The sequence below is a fragment of the Callithrix jacchus genome, chromosome 2, assembly GCF_049354715.1.
Source record: "Callithrix jacchus isolate 240 chromosome 2, calJac240_pri, whole genome shotgun sequence".
Lineage (NCBI taxonomy): Eukaryota > Metazoa > Chordata > Mammalia > Primates > Cebidae > Callithrix > Callithrix jacchus.
Window position 1 is genome coordinate 168,909,535 of NC_133503.1, and position 20,851 is coordinate 168,930,385.

General features: G+C 43.2%; 1 protein-coding gene across 1 annotated transcript in view; it reads right to left on the reverse strand.

Annotated features, from left to right (window-relative positions):
- Positions 1 to 5,519: 5,519 nt before the first annotated feature.
- Positions 5,520 to 20,851, reverse strand: part of SLC1A3 (solute carrier family 1 member 3) — an 82,546-nt gene continuing 67,214 nt past the window's right edge. Inside the window, exons 5-10 of the mRNA XM_054252295.2 lie at positions 19,667 to 19,709; positions 16,673 to 16,965; positions 14,083 to 14,316; positions 13,362 to 13,556; positions 10,483 to 10,617; positions 5,520 to 7,832 (exon numbers count right to left, since the gene is read on the reverse strand). Coding sequence (XP_054108270.1) covers positions 7,628 to 7,832; positions 10,483 to 10,617; positions 13,362 to 13,556; positions 14,083 to 14,316; positions 16,673 to 16,965; positions 19,667 to 19,709 — 1,105 coding nt within the window. The 3' untranslated portion in view covers positions 5,520 to 7,627. The remainder of the gene's footprint in view (positions 7,833 to 10,482; positions 10,618 to 13,361; positions 13,557 to 14,082; positions 14,317 to 16,672; positions 16,966 to 19,666; positions 19,710 to 20,851) is intronic.

The following is a 20,851-nucleotide window of genomic DNA, read 5'->3' on the forward strand; positions in this document are numbered from 1 at the left end:
TGTGCCCTTCACAAAACCGCCACGCAGCGCGGGGCCGCTGGGAGAGCCCGCGGGACAAAAGGCCTCTGCGGAGGCGAGCAGGGCCTGCCGGGCCGCCCCGAGCTCAGAGGCCCGGGCCCCTCCGTGAAGAGGCCTGGCAGTGTCTCCTGATGCCGGTTTCCAGGGGTGACGGCCTCCGCAAAGCGTCCCCCCGCCCCGCACCCCCGGGCAATGTAGGTCTGTGGCCTCCTCGGGGAGTTCCTTCCAGCTCACAGCAGGCCCAGATGGCGCGGGGAGCCACCCTCCCTTCTTCCAGCGCCACCCCGTGCCGCTTCCTCCCTACTGAGCCCGGGTTGTTCTGAAGGTCTTAAGAATCTCCCTGAGTGCCAGGAACTGTGCTGAGAATTTTATATCTAGTTATTATCTATTTAATTCTCTTTACACCATAATAAAGAAGGTATGATACCCATTTATGATGGGGAAGTTGAAGCTTAACCTATCACATGCCAAGGTCAGTTGACTCAGGTGTATTTTAACTCTAGTATCCCCTCCAATACACAGTCACTTGATAAGAAAGTTGGTTTGGAGCTGGTGGGTTTCATGCAATCCCCAAATCTACAGATGAGGACGCTGAGGTGCAGGGAGGGGACCAGCCAGGGGTTCTGAACTGCTTAAGAATTCAGGTGTGGCCGGGAGCGGTAGCTCACGCCTGTAATCCCAGCACTTTTGGAGGCAGAGGCCGGTGGATCACCTGAGGTTGGGAGTTAGAGACAAGCCTGACCAACAGGGAGAAACCCCATCTCCACTAAAAATACAAAAATTAGCTGGGCATGATGATGCATGCCTGTAATCCCAGCTACTGGAGAGGCTGAGGCAGGAGAATCCCGTGAACCCTGGAGGGGGAGGTTGTGGGGAGCTGTGGTCACTTCATTGCTCTCCAGCCTGGGCAACAAGAGCTAAACTCCATCACACACACACACACACACACACACACACACACACGAATTCAGGTCTAACAGGTGTGGATGCAACCCATCTCTGCAGAAGTTGGAGTTCAACCACCACTCTGAAGTGGAAGGCCTTTAAGTTTTATGAAGCGTGAAGCAATTTTTAGTCTAGCCACATGAGTTTTCTAACATACCTACTGGCTTTCTCATGTTTGTTTTTTACTTCTTTAGCTAACAGCTCCTCATGGGCTTGAATGAAAGAAGGCCTCACTGAGGCATTGGAGTGCCAAGGGCAGGGGAATTTGGTGATAGTGGTCAGAGGCTTGTGTTGCCGACAGAAATTTTTGCGTGCAGAGTTCTCCCCAGGGCAGGCCACTCGCTAGTTCATCGTGCAGGGCTGAGCTGACTCCCAGATGGTCTTCATTTTCCCCTGTGACAGCTATGTCTGGAAGCTCCTGGCTGGCTGCTTCCAGGATCTATGATCCTCTGAAGCTAAAGAGTTGGAAAAAAAAATCCAAAAGTTGTCATTTGACACCACCTTTAGGACACTCACTACCATCTTTACATGATTTTGCATATGTCACTATTGCAAAAGAGGTTATGATTTTATTTTGTTCTCCTGTGGTGTCAGCTGGGTCTTTTTTTTTTTATATCCTTCAGCCTTGGCTTAAAAAGGGGGTTTTTGTGAGAATGATTCCCATTCATGAAGGCTGGAGTTCCCTGAAAAGACTGAAAAGTGCCTCATTATTAACTTTACAGAGACTGGAAATGATCAACTTCGAATAGCACAATATGAAAAAATATGGGTACTTTTCTAATAGGTGCCCCCCAAATGAAAAAATGTATCCATCATTAGGGAACAGTATGTGAATGCCGAAATTTTCAGCCCTGTAATAGATTACAGAAAATATTTTATGTTGGGGCAGGGGAGAGGGTAGAATTAAGGAGTGAGAGAAGGAAAGAAGAAAATAGGAGAGGGAAGAAAACAAAAGCAGATGTCAGCCTTAAAATATCTTGACTATGGATAACTGAAGTGTTGCTTAATTTATTCAAAACAGTTTTGTGAAATCTTAGAGGTGATTCATCAAGCTTTTTAACCGTGGCCACAAGATATACAAGCACATAAGCACATAAGAAGTGATAATGTCACCAGAACAGTTAATAGTCTGAAATGTTAGATCTAAATTGCTTTTTAAAGCATGTTTTTGCTTTCAGAGAGAAATTCAAAATGGGGATGATTATTTTATAATGAAGATCTCCCTAACCCAAGCAACCTCTTTCGCCTATGATATCAGCTTCATTGAAGCAAATATAAATTATTCTGAGTTCCATGTTTCATGTGTCTGGAGGGTTGCCAGATTAACACATAAAATCACAGGATGCCCCATGCAGTATTTTGCATACTTACACCACCACATTATGTGTTACTTAATACTCATACTAAATGTTTGTTATTTACCTGAAATTCAAATTTAACTGAGTGTCTTGTATTTTATCTAACAACCCTACATGCTGTGAATGTTTCAAAATTGAAGGTTGAGGCAGCAGTATTGTGGGCACGATGAGGCGTGACCTGCGGGAAAATGTTACCACGCCACCTTCTGAGTACCTATCTGTAGCTGCAAAACATGTAAGTGACAGAAGATGAGAGAGAAGAGAAGCAAGGCAAAGGGAGACAAAACAGGATACCCAGAAAGGAAGGAGGTCCTCTGGAGAGGCTATCGGAGAAGCAGGGTGAACAGACGGAAAAGTGACATTGGGGCACCGAGGAATTTTAAACCCGGCTTGATAGCTTTCACAGATTGCTCCCTCCCTGGCACGGCAGACTTGGAATTCGACGTTACCCAAGTGAGATTTTTTTTTTTTTGAGACGGAATCTCCCTCTGTTGCCCAGTGCAGTGGCAGAATCTCGGCTCACTGCAACCTCTGCCTCCTGAGTTCAAGCGATTCTTCTGCCTCAGCCTCCCAAGAAGCTGGGATTACAGGTGTGTGCCAGCATGCTTGGGTAATTTTTGTATATATATATATATTTTTGAGACGGAGTTTCGCTCTTGTTACCCAGGCTGGAGTGCAATGGCGCGATCTCGGCTCACCGCAACCTCCGCCTCCCGGGTTTAGGCAATTCTCCTGCCTCAGCCTCCTGAGTAGCTGGGATTACAGGCACGCGCCACCGTACCCAGCTAATTTAGTAGAGACGGGGTTTCACCATGTTGACGGGGATGGTCTCGATCGCTTGACCTCGTGATCCGCCCGCCTCGGCCTCCCGAAGTGCTGGGATTACAGGCCTGAGCCACCGCGCATGGCCCCAAGTGAGCTCTCTAAGAGACAGTGCCGCTGCTCCCTTTAGGGCTCCTCGCGAAAGCGGCCATGGGTGAGCTCCGGGCTCCCCCTGGTGGCCACTGTGAGGCTCGCTCCCCGTACGCTGCCTCGAGGATCCCACAGATTTCTCATCTCCCGCTTTCCCTCTCAGACGCTGCCATCGTCTCCCTCTCTCTTCCTTCCTTCTTATTTTGTCAGAATATTGATTTGGAGCCAGCCCTCGGCGTGGCACCTCCCTACTGCTCTAGCCCCAGGACGCGGCCACACAGAGCTGACCATCGTTGCCCCAGCTCTGGGACCACCCGGGTGGGAGAAGGGGAAGCACTGTCGCTGTGGAGGCCGCTTGACTGACGGCAGCCTGGGGTCTGGGCCAGCGGCCACCCGGAAGAAGGGCGCTCGCCTGGCCCTGCCCGACCCGCAGGCAGCTGCCGCCCCGCAGCCCCTGCGGCGGGCATCCAGCCTTCCCGCCACGCTTCCTCCAGGCCCCTTCAGCTCACAGAACTCACACGTCTGTTTTCAGCACTGTGTAGATGAATCAAGGATTTACTTTTTTTCCTGTGCCTTTATTCATAGGTATAGTGCAGTTAAGTGAGATTTTTTTTCTCTTGAAAAGTAGAATCCTGCTTGGGTGGAACAGTGGTGGTGCCAGTATGACTGTGGGAACAGGAGGACGTAGACCCCTAACTTCTGAGGGTAGGATTTAAACATTTTATTGCATGTATTTACTTATAAGAAACATTTTTTTAAAAATGTCAGCCTGAGGCCGACAGGAGTGGCTCACTCCTGTAATCTCAGCACTTTGGGAGGCTGAGGCAGGAGGATGGGTTGAGGCCAGGAGTTTGAGACCAGCCTGAGCAAGAGCGAGCTCCCGTCTCTGCAAAAAATAAAAATAAAAATTAGCCCGAGCATGGTGCTGTAAGCCTATGGTCCCAGATACTCAGAAGGCTGAGGATCACTTGAGCCCAGGAGTTTGAGGCTTCAGTGAGCCGTGAGTGTGCCTCTGCACTCCAGCCTGGGCAACACAGTGAGACCCTGTCTCTTAAAAAAAATAAAATGTGAACCTGAAAAATTTTCACAGTTCCATTTGTGAGCATATATGTGACTACCACATGTAGGGATCTATGCCTGCTTCCCTGTCCTCTTCGTCATATTCTGGCTGAGGCACTTCCCTCTCCACAGACCTCCCACAGCCCGACGATTTGCTTCTCCGGTCATTGTGGAGGTGACCAAAACCCAGTGTGGGCTGCACAAGGGAAAGAAATGGTCCCAGCAGAAGGGAGCATTTCCTAGCAGTGGATTGATTTTATGTGGCACTTTCCAGAACATCTCACTGGGGGCAAATACTATCTGTGCAGGGTGGCCTTGGTTCCCTGAGTCTGTAAGCAGCATTTCTTTTCTCAAACTGGCCATGTGAATACCATATATGCCTTCGAAAAAGTTAGGATGTATGGTTCAAATACAGCGATTTGCAAACAAAAAAAAATTTTTTTTAGTAGTGAGAACTGTTAAAGAAACTGATGGAAATATGGAAATGAAGAATTTTAGCCCCAGAGAAAGGTAAATGCACAAAACTTTCCCTACAATTTCAAGGGTGATGAACCTATTGAAGTCTTCATGTGGATGACCTAGAGGTCCATGGATCCAATTTAAGAACTTCCTCTAGGTGGCTGCCACCTGCAGTTAGAGAGGGTCAGATTATAGTCTCCAGATATTACTGCAATCTGGAGATTTCATAGTATTGCCTGCCAATTCTTTTTTAAAAAACATGATGAAAAGTGGTCATCCATAAGTTGTTCTTAATGAACAGAGCAGTTGACTAGCATAATGGCTGTTTCTGGAAATACCTTGAGATCTTAGTTTGCTCTTTTCACAAATGATGGTAATAATCACAGAGATAAATCTACCTGATTTTAAGATCAGACAGGAAGTAACTTTTTTGGAAGGGCCCATGGTGGCATTACACTTTTGTAATCCCAACATGGAAATGATTCAATTTGTCTGAGAAATCTGAATCTGACGTGGACAAGGAAGTACAGCCTGTTACAGCAAAGGGCTCCGCTCACCTCCTCCTGTTTCCAGCTCCACTTCTTGGAGCTGAGCAGGAGAGCATGTCCTTACTGATTTTCTTGTGGCTGGCTCCCCCAGCTGGCTCTGCCAAGATTTTACCTTGCTGCAAGACCCTTCCGGAGCCTGCCCTGAGCTTATTGTAATACTTCCATGAATGGAAAATGTATTTTCCTTTGAGGAGAAGAATAAGAAAACCATGCAAAGATGTTAATGTAAAACTATTCTTTTTTCTTTATTGAAAATACATCTACAAAGTAATGCTTCCCAGTCCACACTGAGTGCATGTGTGTGCAGAGCCTGTGATGGCTTGGCGAGAGGATGGGCTCCCTAGAGGACTTTTCCATAAGAAATGGTTAGTATATATATTAAAACACACACACACTGTGTAACAGAATTAAGTTGAGAGGATTAAGTCTTTGCTCTACTAGTGTCTTTAGATGACAGCCACATACATTAACATTTGTAGTGTATTTCCCAAATAGAGCCTCGACATTAAATGCTTACTCCACCACAGCCTAATGTTAACTTTTACACACAGAATGCTTGGGATCTATATAAAAATATCTGTAATTGTAGATCAGGGGATGTGTGTCTAGATTTTCAGTCTGTTAGCATAATTAAGTCCATTCTTCACCGCTTTCAGCCAGAAACTCAAACACAGCTGCTACTGCCTGACAGCTCCCACTCAGCGTCTTTGACTGGATATTCCTCAGGGGGTAAAAATTACTCTCTAAACCTGGGAGCTGCCTTGCCTGAAACTAATGACCCTGCTGTTTTTTCTCATAACCTCTTTGACAGCGTCTTCATACTGATTCATCTTCTACCATTTATCTTATGGACACAAACAAAACAAAAGCAAACGCCACTCCGGCTGAAAGTTTTGAATGATAAATGGGATTCCAAAACAAAGAAATATTTTGTTTCTCTCATTCTAAGGACTTTTGATTAAAGTAAAACACTTTCAAATAAGAAACTATCCACTCAGCTCATGGACTTCTATTACAGAGCTCATTCATTTGACTTCTTTCAAATATATAAGTGGTTTTATGTTTTGGTAGTTAGACTTCATGGGGCAATGATTTTGGACTCAAGAGAAAAAGTGTTTCAGGTGGAAATAAAAGCCAAAAAAAAAAAAAATGAACCTCTTCTGTTTTATTCTTCCTTAAGGAAGACCTGTACTCTTGGTGTTTTAAAATCCTTTGTTGATAATGTTGTCTGTGCTCCACTCTTTCCTAGCTCTTCACTGTTCCATAGTGTGACCACAAGCATCCTTGCTAGCTGCTAGTCTTCTGTTCTGTTTTTGAAATCAATCAACAGTTGAGGAGTGGGGGGAGACTTTCTTCCCAGAGTAGTCCCTTCAGTTTGGGAAGAGTACAAAAGAAGGGATACTTCCCCTTTGGGATGAACCGGGCAAAGGGTTTTATCGATAATCCCACTCCTGGAATGGCCTCCTGCCTGGCGACTTGAGTAACCTGCATTTTGGACACAGGACTTGGTAACCACCACACACAACCCTCCTGTCCTTAGTTCACTCCCATTAAAGTGTCCTTTCTGAAACTCCATGCTCCATGGATGGTACTTGGCACAGTGTGTTCTGAGGGGAAATAGAGGGCAGGCTCTTTCATGACATCATAGGATGTCCGGGCTGGAAGAGACCACAAAAGCATCTAGGGAAGTCCCTCATTTTACAGATGAGGACACTGAGGCCTAGAGGTGAGATGTGACTTACTCAAGGCCACATGAACTGTGCCTTCTGCCCTTCCTCACAGCTGTGCCAGATATGTATGGGCACCGAGCTACTGATGAAATAAGTATGCCAGTCAGAAGAGAAAGGGACAAAATCTTACTGTCCAACTGATAACCGGTTGCAATTCAAGTTGTGAATATTTTGAAACTAAAACTCAATTGTATTCTGAAAGATTTTTAAATTTCAAAAGTTGATTTTAAAATGTTTTTAGCCTACTATGTTTGTTTCTTGAACTTATATAAAAAAATCACATTCACAGGATTATGTGCCACATAAACTTGTAAGATCTGATCTTAGAAGATCTGATCAAGACTATTTTTGATCTTGGTACCTTATTAGGTAAGACTAACATGAAATGATTTAAAAATTTCAATTGTGGGATGAAAATTATATACTTTGGCCACTGCAGAATCCTCCCTTTCATTTTTTGAAAGATTACTTTCCAATCTTAGAAGGGAGGAAAGGGGAGATAAGGGGCTTGCTGGAGAGAATGAGCTGTAACGAGATGGAAAGATTTTATAATGGTTTTTAACACCTGGTGCTCAAGAAAGCCTTTCTTTTTGTTAGTCTACATCTTGGTTTCACTGTCGATGGGTTTCTCAGTTTCACTGTCCTGTGCAATCAGCTGATATGGTTTCTTCATTTCATTCTCTTCAATCACTGAGTTACCCATTTCAACATCTCGGTTTTTCAGTTCATGTCGTGACAAGTGCTCGACAATCCCGGCTCCCAGGGAGTCTCCCAGTACATTGGTGGTGGTCCGGAGGCGATCCCTGCGGGTAGCGTGGGGAGGAGGGAAAAATTAGGCTCTCACCAGCATCACAGGGTTTCAACGTACACTAGAAACTGGCCAGCAAGCACCTCTTACAATTCAGTTTGGTGTATCTACCAACTGCAGGATTACATAATAGACACATGATGTTCATAATAGCAGCTGTTAAAAGTCATAAGGCCATATCGATGATGGATGTTCCATTATCAGTCTGACTGTAGTGAGAGTTCCAACAGTGGGGAACGACCCTTCTCTTTAAGCTATTTTCATAATAATACTAAGATGTATTTGTCCCTCTCACTCTCATTTTCTCATGAATATATAGTGGAGTTTTGCAAAGACTACATGATGTGTGATGTCACAACTTCCTGAAGCAGTTGTGAAACTGCAGAAACTGTTGGGAAACTCAACTGTCTTGTATTAAGCCAGACATTAAGGCATTCAAAATATAAAATAGTGCCACTCTTTTCACTAAATTTTGGGTTTGAGGCTGGGCATGGTGGCTCACAACTGTAATCTCAGCACTTTGGGAGGCTGAGGTGGGTGGATCACTTGAGATCAGGAGTTTGAGACCAGCCTGGCCAACATGGTGAAATCCTGTCTCTACTAAAAATACAAAAATTAGCTGGGCATTGTGGTGGGTGCCTGTAATCCCAGCTACTCAGGAGGCTGAGGCAGGAGAACTGCTTGAACCCGGGAGGTGGAGGTTGCGGTGCATCAAGACCATGCCATTGCACTCTAGCCTGGGCAACAAGAGTGGAGCTTGGTCTCAAAATAAATAAATAAAATTTTGAGGTCAAAAATGGTTTTTTGCAAAAAAATGCTATTTATGTTAGCATATACCACCTTTTTGTTTAAAGGTGACAATAATACATTCATTTTATTTATTCATTATTGTCACCTTTTTTTTTTTGAGATGGAGTCTTGCCCTGTCACCCAGGCTGGGGTGCAATGACGTGATCTCAGTTCACTCCAACCTCTGCCTCTCAGGTTCAAGCAATTCTCCTGCCTCAGCCTCCCAAGTAGCTGGAATTACAGGGGTGTGCCACCATATTCAGCTAATTTTTTGTGTCTTTAGTCGAGATGGGGTTTCACTACTTTGGCCAGGCTGGTCTCAAACTCCTGACCTCATGATCTGCCCGCCTCAGCCTTCCAAAGTGCTGGGATTACAGGTGTGAGCCACTGCGCCCAGCCTATTGCTATCTTTAAATCAGACATTTAATAAATTAAAAATGGAATCTTATAAGTTTGTCTAATATGATAAGTATAAATAGGTACAACCCATATAGATAAAATGCTTTTTTAGTTCTCAATAATTTTTTTTTTTGGAGACAGTTTCACTCTTGTTGCCCAGGCTGGAGTGCAATGGTGCGATCTCAGTTTACTGCAGTCTCTGCCTCCCAGTTTCAAGCAATTCTGCCTCAGCCTCCCGAGTAGCTCGGATTACAGATATGCACCACCACACCTGGCTAATTTTTGTAGTATTTTAGTAGAGACAGGGTTTCACCATGTTGGCCAGGCTGATATCTATCTCCTGACCTTGTGATCCACTCGCCTTGGCCTCCCAAAGTGCTGGGATTACAGGGGTGAGCCACTACACCCGTCCTAGTTCTCAATAATTTTTAAGTGTAAAGACCAAAGACTTGGAGAACTGAAACTCTCTATGAGAGTGCTCATGTTAACTGATGCTGGCTGTGGGCCAGACAGCAGGCTGCACACTTTCTGGGCATCACTGCACTGAATCCTATAGTACCCCCAGGAGGTGAAGGGCATGGGCGCCCTCTCATTTTACAGAGGTGGAAACCAGAATGGTTGGGTAATCTGCCCAGTTTCACACAAGGCCAGGACACAAACACAGGGACAAGTAACTGGGGAGTGAATGCTCCCGCCCATTTTGGGGCTTCACACACACCGTCAAGCTCTTCATGGTCTCAGTTCTAGTGAACCCACGTTGGGTTCCAGCACCTACTGTGTTCCTCTAGGCATTTGCTTTGGGCATTCTAGGGAAAGATTTTCAAAAGTGGAAGGAAATGTTCAAGAGAAAAGGCACAGAGAATGCCAGCTGGAAAAGTGAGGTAAGGAGGCACAGGAATGGTCCTGCAGAGGTTCGAGTTTGAGAGTGTGGAGGGCACATTTCTTGGAACTTTCCCCAGATCTACAACTCAATTCCACTTAATGACACTAGCTCTCTTCCCACTGCTGGCACAGCCCAGCCTCACCCTGTTGGGCTGGGCTGGGAAATCATAACCACTGGAATGGGAAGCACCGAGGCAGGGCTTGAGCTGGTATGTGGGGCCTGCAGCTTTGTTCCAGCCGCCGTGGCGATGTGTTGTGCAACCCAGAAACAGCCTTGCTGATTTCTGTTGGCTCCACAGACAGCAGGTTTCCCAATTCCTGAATGGCTTCATGGAGTGAGATGTGTAGCAGCCATATGTGCCCCTCAGGCTGAGAGGGGAGTGAGTGCACATGGTGTCTGGGGCTCAGTCTCCAGATAAGGACCAGGGGTCAGACAATGAGGACAATTTAACTATGGGCCAAGTGGCCCCTCTCCTCAGAGTTCTTTCTGTAGGTGTGCCAGGCTGCCTGGTGCCCTAAAATGACAAAGGGAGGCCCTTGTGACAGCAAGCTGGATGCAGGTCAAACATACTCACAGGAACCAGTCCACCGCGATGATGAGCGTGATGTCGTCAGTGGGCAGGCCAACAGATGTCAGCACGATGACCATGGTGACTAGGCCCGCCTGAGGGATTCCAGCTGCCCCAATACTGGCAGCTGTGGCTGTGATGCTGTTAACAGAAGTACCAGAGCAGAAAACATTTTTAGAAAGCTCCCCAAGTAGACCATATACCCTGCAAAATATGCACGGTGCCAGTGCCTGACTTGTCATATAACACAAGAGGACCTGCTTCAGAAAAAACGTAAATGCGGTATTATTGTTATTATTTGAAACAGAGTCTCACTCTATTGCCCAGCCTGGAGTGCAGTGGCACAAACTCGGTTCACTGCAACCTCCTGGGGTCAAGCGATTTTCGTGCCTTAGCCTCCTGAGTATCTGTGAATACAGGCACATGCCACCACACCCAGCTGATTTTTCTATTTTTAGTAGAGACAGGGTTTCACATATTAGCCAGGCTAGTCTCAAACTACTAAGCTCAAGTGATTCACCCATCTTGGCCTCCCAAAATGCTGGGATTATAGGCATGAGCCCCTGGTCCATAAATGAGATTAGAAAAAAAAATCATTGAACTAATCATCATGTGAATGAATATTTATCATGTGCTTATGATGTGTCTTCTGATATGCTAAGCATGGCCTATTTCATTTGGTCCTTGTACCGTGACCTTGTGAAGTTGTACCTATCATTCCATACTTTTAAATCAGCTGGCGGCTATGTACTTTTTAATATCTCTGGAAGTATTTTATAAGGCAAGATCTAAAATGATGTAGCGTTACAATAATAATTTGTTTCTAATAATTCCCCTCTCCAAGTGGAGGGTTGTAAAGTTATTGAACATGCATGATTAATGTCAAAAGAATCAAATTTGGTTTCTTAGTTTGGTTTGCTTAGTTAATTCCAAAGCAAAATGATTTATAAACAAAGTTCTGTAGTATTAGAAATACTTTTTATGAATACCTGGCTTGCAAAGCAAATGTTTTATAAATAGTAAAGTATTATCTAGCTATAAGTCATATTAATAAAGTATTAAATCTGTCACAGAAAGTATTCATACTGTCCCCCTTCTAAGGTATCGGGACTTTTAGCTTGTTTATGGCTCCCCGGAATAAAGACTACATTTCCCGAACTCTCCTGAAGCTTAGATTAAGTTCTGGCCAATGGACACGCCTGAAAGTGACTGAGCAACCTGCAGCATATACCACCTCCCCACTTCCCACTGGCTAAAATTTGGGGGTGGTGATGAGTCATCCCGGACCACCTGGATAATGATAACACCCTGCGGACTTAGTCCCTTATACCACAGAACACCTACCAATCAGCCTCGAAGGCTTTGTGGAGCAGAGAGCTATGCTGAATGAAAGAGAAATACATTTCTATCTTGTTTGTCACTGTTACTGTTATTTTTAACTCTGTCATATGCAACCGAATCTTTTTTTTATAACTCAGAGCCTTTCAATCAATATGCCAAAGTGTAGGTTACAGGTGAGCTGAGCTAATGATTTCCTAAGCCCCACTGTTACTACTTTGGGCTGGAGACTCCCGGAACTCCCAGGTCAGTCAGTGACCTCTGGCCCTGATCAGCCTTGTCCTTTTTACTCCAACGCATCCTACTACATCTATTAAAATTTTTTACTAACACAAAATATATACACAGAGTCCCATAACTTATTTCTAAATAAACATAACAACAAATGTGTGGTGACTGAGATGAAAAGAAACGAAGAAACCAAATGCAGGCCATAAATGTGGATTCGAACTTGGTCTGGAAGTGAAAGCTGTAAAAGACATGTTTTTGGGGACAACTGGGGAAATCCGAATATAGACTGGATATTCCGGAAGTATGTTTAAAATTCTCCCTAATGTGATTATATAGAAAAATATTCTTATTCTTAAGAGATGAATGCTGAATTATGTACAGGTGAAATGTCATAATGGCAGAGAAAGAGAAAGAAGAAGCAAATAATGGCAAAACATTCACAGTTTTTCCATCTAGTAGAGGATGGTTGTTATAATAGTCTTTCAACTTTCCTGTATGTAGGGTAAGTTTCATAACAAAATGTTGAGTGATAAAAATCCCCCCAAATCTGACTTATTTTGCTCTCCAAAATATATTTTTAATTACAATTAAGAAAAACGCACAACAATGAAGAGCAGATGCTGATCTGGATTGTGAGGCTTAAAGTATCCCATTGCCATTAGACTCATGGGTCCCTTGTGCAAAATAACTTTCAACAAGCAAAAAGGGGAGATTACATTTGAACATGGGTATGCCTGTTGTATCTCTGAAAGGACACAGAAGTAACCTGCAGGTAACACTGGTTGCCTCTGCAGAAGGAAACTAAGAGACTGGGGAAAGGTGTGGAAAGGAAAATAACTTTTCACTAAACACCTCAAATACAATAGTTTTTAAAAATTCTTCACAAATACCAGATTCTTTCTCTACTTGTCACTGGGGTCTGTCATCTCTCTTACACTGTCTAAAAATTCATGCAAGAGAAAAAGTTCATCAAACTTTTTTTCTTTTTTGAGACGAAGTCTCGCTCTGTCACCCAGGCTAGAGGGCAGTGTCATGATCTCAGCTCACAAGCAACCTCTGCCTCCTAGGTTCAAGGGATTCTCTTGCCTCAGCTTCCTGAGTAGCTGTGACTAGAGTGCACCACCACGCCTGGCTAATTTTTGTATTTTTACTGGAGATGGGACTTTTACTATGTTACCAGGCTGGTCTCGAACTCCTGGCCTCAGGTGATCCACCTGCCTTGGCCTCCCAAAGTGTTGGGATTATGGGCATGAACCACTGCGCCCAGCCCTAGAGGCCTTCTTAAGAAAGGGTTATATAGAACTCTTTCCTTGTACCTGATTGTAATAATCTGTCCGAAGTTCAGTTCAAAGTTGTTAACTTGAGCAATGAAAATGGCAGCCAAAGCCTCATAGAGGGCAGTCCCATCCATGTTAATGGTGGCTCCTACGGGGAGCACGAATCTGGTGACGCGCTTGTCCACGCCATTGTTCTCCTCCAGGCACTTGAAGGTGATGGGTAGGGTGGCCGAACTGAGAACGGTGAAACAGGGCACATCAGCTGAGCGTCCTAGTAGTTCTGACTATCTGTGTGTTTGGTCTTTGGGACAGACACTTCCTTCCTCTCCCATGTCCTAACTTAAAGGGAACTAAGTCAGCACTTGCATAAATGGGGGAGCGGGTTAAGAACAGTGTGGTCCCCCCACGGGGTCATTTGGCAACTCTCCTGCTTCTGGGTTCCTCTGTGAGGCATCACTTGTGATATCCTGCCCCCATCATGACAGCCTGTGCCAAGTCACTCTGCCACTTCTTCCTCAAGTGGATGTCAACTAAAGAGAGATGAAGTGGTCAGTTGATTTCCAGTTTGTCCCCACAAAAGATATGTAGCCCAGCATTCCCTGAATCCCAAATAGATGTGATTGGCATCAGCAGTGAGAAAACTAACTCATCACTCCTGGAAGTTTAAAACCCAGAACAAATTGGCCCCTCCTACACCCTACCTGAGGGGCTCTGGTTCAAGGTAACATTTCAGACTCATTTTCCACACAGATCTACATACCTTGAAGAGGTTCCCAGAGCAGTGACGAGTGCTTGCAGCAACCCTCCAATAAAAACCCAAGGGTTTTTTCGTGTTACCAAGAAGTAGAGGAGAGGCAGGACGATGACTGCGTGAATGAGTAAGCCAACAATGACAGTCACAGTGTACATGGCAAGCTGCCCCCCAATCACGCCCATGTCTTCCATCTCCACAATCTTCCCAGCAATCAGGAAGAGGATGCCCACAGGGGCGTACCTGGGGAGAAGCAACACCAGCATAGTTGGTGTCTGGGTTCCACCAAGCTAGTCCACAGAAATTTCCAAGTGATAAGTAAAGGGGAAAGAGAGTTGATTGCCAAACTTTCCTGCCAAGGATACTGTGGACTTCTTTTTTCTCTTTTGTAAATATAAATTTCCCCTGGTTCTTATAGAATTGGGCTTTCCCCTCACTCAGAATTGCTCAAGGACACAATGTTTTTCTCTTAAACCTGGGGTAAAAAGGCAGATACAAAACTCTCGGGACCCACCTGTCTTCCTAGCCAGCCCTTCTTTTACCACACTGGGGTCACTTTTCTGGTCCTCAGATGCCATTCCGTCCCTCAGCCTCCTGCTCCCTGCTAAGTTTCCTGAACAGCCAGAATCCATCATTCCAATATGCAGACTTTTGGAAGCATTTTCCACACCAGATTATAATTCCCAAGTTAAACCAAGAGGCACACAACGCTATGCCAGTGTCTCAGGTTTGCAGTCAGCTCTCTTGTTCAAGGGCCACTTTTATTATTGCCTTTCCATATCTACGTACCACTTACAAGATAACTTAGTATTATTCTTCAAATCACCTTTTTTACTTAAGTAACTTTAAGAGGAAATTTTATTTTATAGGGCAAATGCAAATCTAATAACACTTGCCATATATAGAAGATGTCCATAAAATAAATTCAATATTAAACTTAATAATGCACATGTATGGACTACTGCAATCAAGTTATAGGTGTTCTAATGAAATCATTATTCACCACAGGCTGCTACTGCCATGTGTGAGCTTTCCACCTGCAGACTGCAAGAAAAAGCAACTGAGTCTCACAATGACTTCTACATGTTGAAATAACCCAGATTGCTTAAAGGCCTCCCTGACTGGCTTTCCCTTCTCTTTGTTTGATATGTGCAGTAAAGCACACCAAACTCACATTACCAAACACAGAGAAGCCAATCACCCTTAAGGAGAAGGGTCTCCTGGGAACTGTGGAGGACTTGCTTCAAATTGAAAAATATAATGCTTCTTTCAAAAGTCCTTTAAGAACCCAGGCCAGGAAGTCATAGGAACACCTGTTTTCAGAAATATATTAATTCAGCCTTGAATGTGCAGGCGAATGTACAGCTAGATAAGCTGCATGTGAGGTTCATTCAGTGGCCTTGAATGGGCTTCTTTCATAAAAGAGGTGAAAGGTGGAGGCATTTTAATCATATGAAGATAAATGTCCACTTTCATTCCTGCCAGGATTTCAAAGGAGGCTTCCAAGTGGGGGCTCCTGTGGAGACCGCATTCTGATCCGTCTTTGTGCCCAAGTTCATATCCATCTTGTACAAATTCCTGAAAAATGGATTTCCCTGGGCTTTGGTGGCATTAAAGACAAAGGACATTTTTAATCATGTTGGTGAGTGAGTGCTTTCCTTAGCAATGGATGCTTTCCTGCCTCAGGTGCCACGGAGGAGACTGGATTAAAAATAATAAATAAAAGAGAGGCAACCTTCATTCGAGGCCTAAGCCAATCAAAGGGTTCTCTCCCTGTTGGGTAATGTTTACTTTCCAAGGTCAATGTTCCTCTTGGATTTATAGTCTCTTCCTTTGTCTCCTGCTGTCAACTTTATTAAAGTAAATTTTGTTATAAATTGTGGCTTGGCATTTTATAATCCTTTAGACGTTGCAGCAGAACTGCCATTTATGTTTCTTTCTTAGGGCTGAAACAGATAAGGAGCCCTCAATTTTCCTCTGTTTGCTTTTCCCTTTACTGGGAACACCATTCTTCAGGCACGTTGGTATGATTGGCTTCCTCTGTTCATTCAGGTCTTAGCAAAGTATGTCACTTCCTCAGAGGCCTTTCTGCACCATCCAAGGCAAATTTTGTGCCTTTTCCTAGGTACCTGCTATTTTATTTTATTTTTTTCACAGCACCTGTGACTAAAGCATATGGTTGATTGATTTGTTTATTGTCTGTCTCCCTTAAAAGAGAGTAAGATCTGGAACATCCTTGTATGTTTTCTTTATTGCTATATCCATAGTGCCTGACACTATATGCTTAGCATATAGTAGACACTCAATAATTGAATGAAAAACTAGATACAAAATGGGGAAATGAGGAATGAGATTTCATCAGCACTAAGGTAAAGAAAGTGACAGCTTTTGAAGACAAGGAAGCAAACTTATTAGGAGAGGCTTCCAGATAGGTTCAAGGCTTCTAGAGGCCCAGAGATTCATTGATTTTCTTGTGCTTACCAGAGTGAGATCACTGCAATTGGCCCTCCTGCCTCATGGTGACTTCCTCGGCACAGAACACATATTCATGGCAATAAACATCTCGCATATAACGTGTATAGCAAATGGAAATACATACCACATTATTACTGCTACCAGTCTCATGATGGCTTCGTTAAGAGAATCAAAGAACTCTCTCAGGGCCTGCCCCTGTTCCTTCATGTTTCCAATCACAAAACCAAAGCACATGGAGAAGACGACTAGTCCCAGGGCATTGACTCCATTCACAGATCCTGGAACTGGGACCAGCTCCTCTGTAATCCGGGTAAGAGTCTCCATGGCCTCAGACACATTGTTTATCACAGCACCCACGAGTGTTTCGTTGGCCTGGATGGGCACTTTAAAGCTTCTCTTCTCATAGTTGGTTTTAAACTTAAAAATAAAAAGCGCAATGAGCATTATAGTAATTTTTATTTTTTTTAATATTTTCCTGTTGTCAAATTTTCTATAATGATATATATTACTTTGTATTCAGAGACTAGTGTTATAGAAAGTCTCTCTCTCTTTCTCTCTCTCTTTGTCTAACCTGTGGCAAACTTCTACTACTTTATCAATATAGACAGAAACACATACTGAAATACATATAAATCACATCACACACACACACACATACGCACAGACACACACACTCAAATACATAACAAATGATAATAGGAAAGAGATATCCAGTGAAAGATGCTGGACTAAACACACGCATGTGCTTTTGCTTTCTTCTGAAACCCTAATAAATGACTCTAATGGGATTTTTTAAAAAACCATAAACCCAAGTATTCACAATAATCCTTTTCTTTTCTGTGGGGATCATGCTATGGTATAATGAATAAATCACCTGGTACCCTTTCTCTCACATTCCACAGCTGTGAAACAAGAATAACTGTGCTGGTTCTACCTCCCAGTGCTGTTGCGATGATCAAATTAGACAGACTATATGAGAACATCTTGTAAATTGTAAAGTACCATACTTAACCTCTGCTAATGGTGCTCAATGACAAAGCCCTTCAGGGATTAGACTTGGATTTCAGTGGGTATTCAAAATTAAAAATCCCTAAACAACCAGTCTCCAAGTCATTTTTTATATCATCAATTCTTAATAATCGGTGCCTGATTAATAGTTGATGATGACAACTCACTTTTTCCAAGTCTCTAATGGGGTTTCTCTTCTAACTCAAGAGATGGTCTTTTTCCCATCATCTCTTCAGTTTCTGCATGGATGTCCCAGGCAGGAGATGCTGGCCACATGAAACAAGCAAGCTCATCCCTCTATGATTTTAATGAGAGTAGAATTCCTGATCTTGGTGGCGATTGTAGGGAAAGCACCAGTGCGAGTAACAATGAATGGATAGTGAGTGAATCTAGAGGCTAGGGCAAGAGAGTGCTGCTGTATATGAAGTGCTTGGGCATTTCTTTACTAAGGGTTAATGAAAGATTTTCTTATCCACTGGGAAACAACTAGGCATAGCCGGCTGTCAGTACTATGGACACATTCTTGAACGGTCAGTAGTACCGATCATTTCAAGCCACAAAAAAATTGGCCCCTGTCCATTTATTCCAATCAACTCTCAAATTTCTTTATTCCATTGGGTGCTTATGCATTTTATGGATTGTCCAGGATAGATTTTCTATCCTGATCAGCCTTTCTTATGCCTCTAACTCATTCCCCTTAGGCTCGGTTTGCAGCATACACAGAAACTGCAACCTTGTTTGCATCTGGTCTAAGCCAACTAGACCTGGGGAGAAACGTTTTCTTTCCCTTAAAAATCCTGTAAATGCAACTCCAAATCAAACACAATCAATCTGCACGAGTCAGTACTTTTTCCATCTGAAAGATCTGGAAATCAGCATTTTTGATATCACCCGGGGCCAGCTGACTTACTGGAATCGTCAGCCCCATGGTGCTGGAGTTGGCTGGTTGGATTGAAAGGCACTTATTATTTATAGTTATAGTTGTTTTTGAACAAAGAAAGTAAGATTTTGGCCTCAGGCTTATTATTTTTTTTAAAGAAAGAATTTGGTTTGAATGTTTCAACGTGTGCATGTATTACATATTAAAAATAGTCTTAAAAATTATTCAAAGGAAAAAAAAAGGGAGACTTATGTGTGTAAAACTAAGTCTGCTATTAGGTTGGGGTTTGGTTTGGTTTGTTTTACAGATCCTAAGCTGAAGCTTAGGGAATTACAACAGGAGTGAACTGATACCATCTGGAGAAATGTTTGGGAAACATTATTTAACCCAGAGTGTCTGTTTCCCTTTTAATATTTTGGACAACAATGCTTTTATATTCAAATGAGGTTAAAGTGAGCTTTATTGATTTTATCTTCTAATAGTAAAAGGTATTTGTATCCACAACACAGAGGGAAGAGTTGCTTGTATATGAGCAAAAAGGAGCTGGACCTTACCATAGCCTTTAGGTTGGTATCTCATCACCCTGAATATTCCTTTCTTTGAAGCAGAATGGAGTAGCAGAAAGCAGATAGAACTTGGAGTCAATACAACGAATTTGAATTCTGAGTCTGCCACTTACTACTTGTGAGAATTTGTGTGTGATACACAATCCCCATGAGTTCTTATAGATGAGCTGCCCCATCAGTGAAATGAAGACAATGATATTTATCATATTTATGTGAGGACTAAAAGTAATGTTAGTGCTTGGTATATAGCAGGATTTCCATGAATGATGATGCCATTCCTTTCTGCTTTGGCTCTCCTTTAGAGTCCATTAGTTCCTTGGTTTAAGGCAAGTTATAAATGAATTTTATATTGGTGTTTGCTTGGTTGGTGGGCTTTTGACAGTGGGGAGTGGGGCAGGGAGAGGAAGGAGGTCTTGTGATTAGCCTTCTTAATGCCAGACTCAGTGAGCTACTTGTATGCAAGACACACTGCGTCTGGCAACAGCTTTCAATACAAGGTAAGAATCATCCCTTCCCAAAAAATTTTCTAGAAAATGCTAGTGTTTTTAATCTAGTTGACAAGAGAAGTGTTTCTTATAGCAGAGAAATGAGGGGGGGAAATAGGGCCCCACCTGGTTTGGTATACAAAAGAGGAATTTCAAAGGTGAGTCTGTAGAGTGTTTACCTGTTTAAAGCAGGCTTCTACCAGATTTGGAGGGAACATATTCCTGCAAAGAAAATAACAGTCACTTGCAAAATTTTCCAAGAAATAAGTTTACTCCTTAACTTCTCTTTCATTATGTGTAAGGTAAAGATTGCATTGAATCAAGCAACAAATGGAAAAAGAAAAATGTTAGTGGATATCATGACTTGAAAAGGAATATATGGTCCTCCCTAAGTAGTTCATATTTTCAGGGGAGTTCAAATTTGACTCATTTATCCTCTTGTCAGCCAATGGGCTTCTTCATTCAGCCATTATATTATTAAAGACCATGCTGCTAGGAATAATCAAAGTGAGAATGGAAATGCGTTTTATTGTCAGCTTAATGGCTGAGTTATTGTTCAATGGTGGTCATTTTGGTGATTGAGCCACTTGTCTAGGAAACAAATGTCCTGAATCAAAAATCGTGGTCAGCCTATGGAATTTTGTTCTCCAGAAAAGCCTCCCAAAGGCATTCTGGGGAATGGGATTTTGGCACTGAATTGCTAAAGCTTCTGCAGGTCTTTGGTAGCCAATGGAGGGATGACCTAAGAAATTCCAACTTGAAGCCCATGTGGCAGTGTTTGTTACTTCTTCCGAGACTGTGTCAAACAGTGTTTGTATTTGTAGGGGTTGGAGTGAGGTAGACACTCTGGCTGGGATGTCTGTCATCAGCTGTGTGACATTGGCCAAGTCATGGCACCAATTTATGTCTCAGTTGACTCATCTTTTAAAGAGGAGATTGGATTAAACTATCATTAGGGCTTCAAGATGAAAGTCTGGGAGAAGGAGACATGCCCTGGCAGTTATCTTAAGCTCAATATTCCAGCAGGTGCATGTTATTAAAGTTGTATTTTAATATTAGAGACTCTTGTCCCTTCCTTCCTACTAGACCATCCTGTTTTCTTTTTCTTCCTATCATGCTGTATGGGGTTGTTGCTATCAACCTTGACAGAAATGTGCATTCAGGAGAAGATTCCAGGATAAATGCTCAAACCAAGTAATTGTTTGTGGGCAGGATACATTTGTCACTGGGGCAAGGCAGGGCAGAAACATGGTTCTCTGATGGATCAGCCAGACTGGGGATGACAAGATTCCAATTCTTCAAACAAGGAGTAAAAATTTTAGAGAAAGAAAATGTAATATAATAAAATACTTCTAATCCAAACT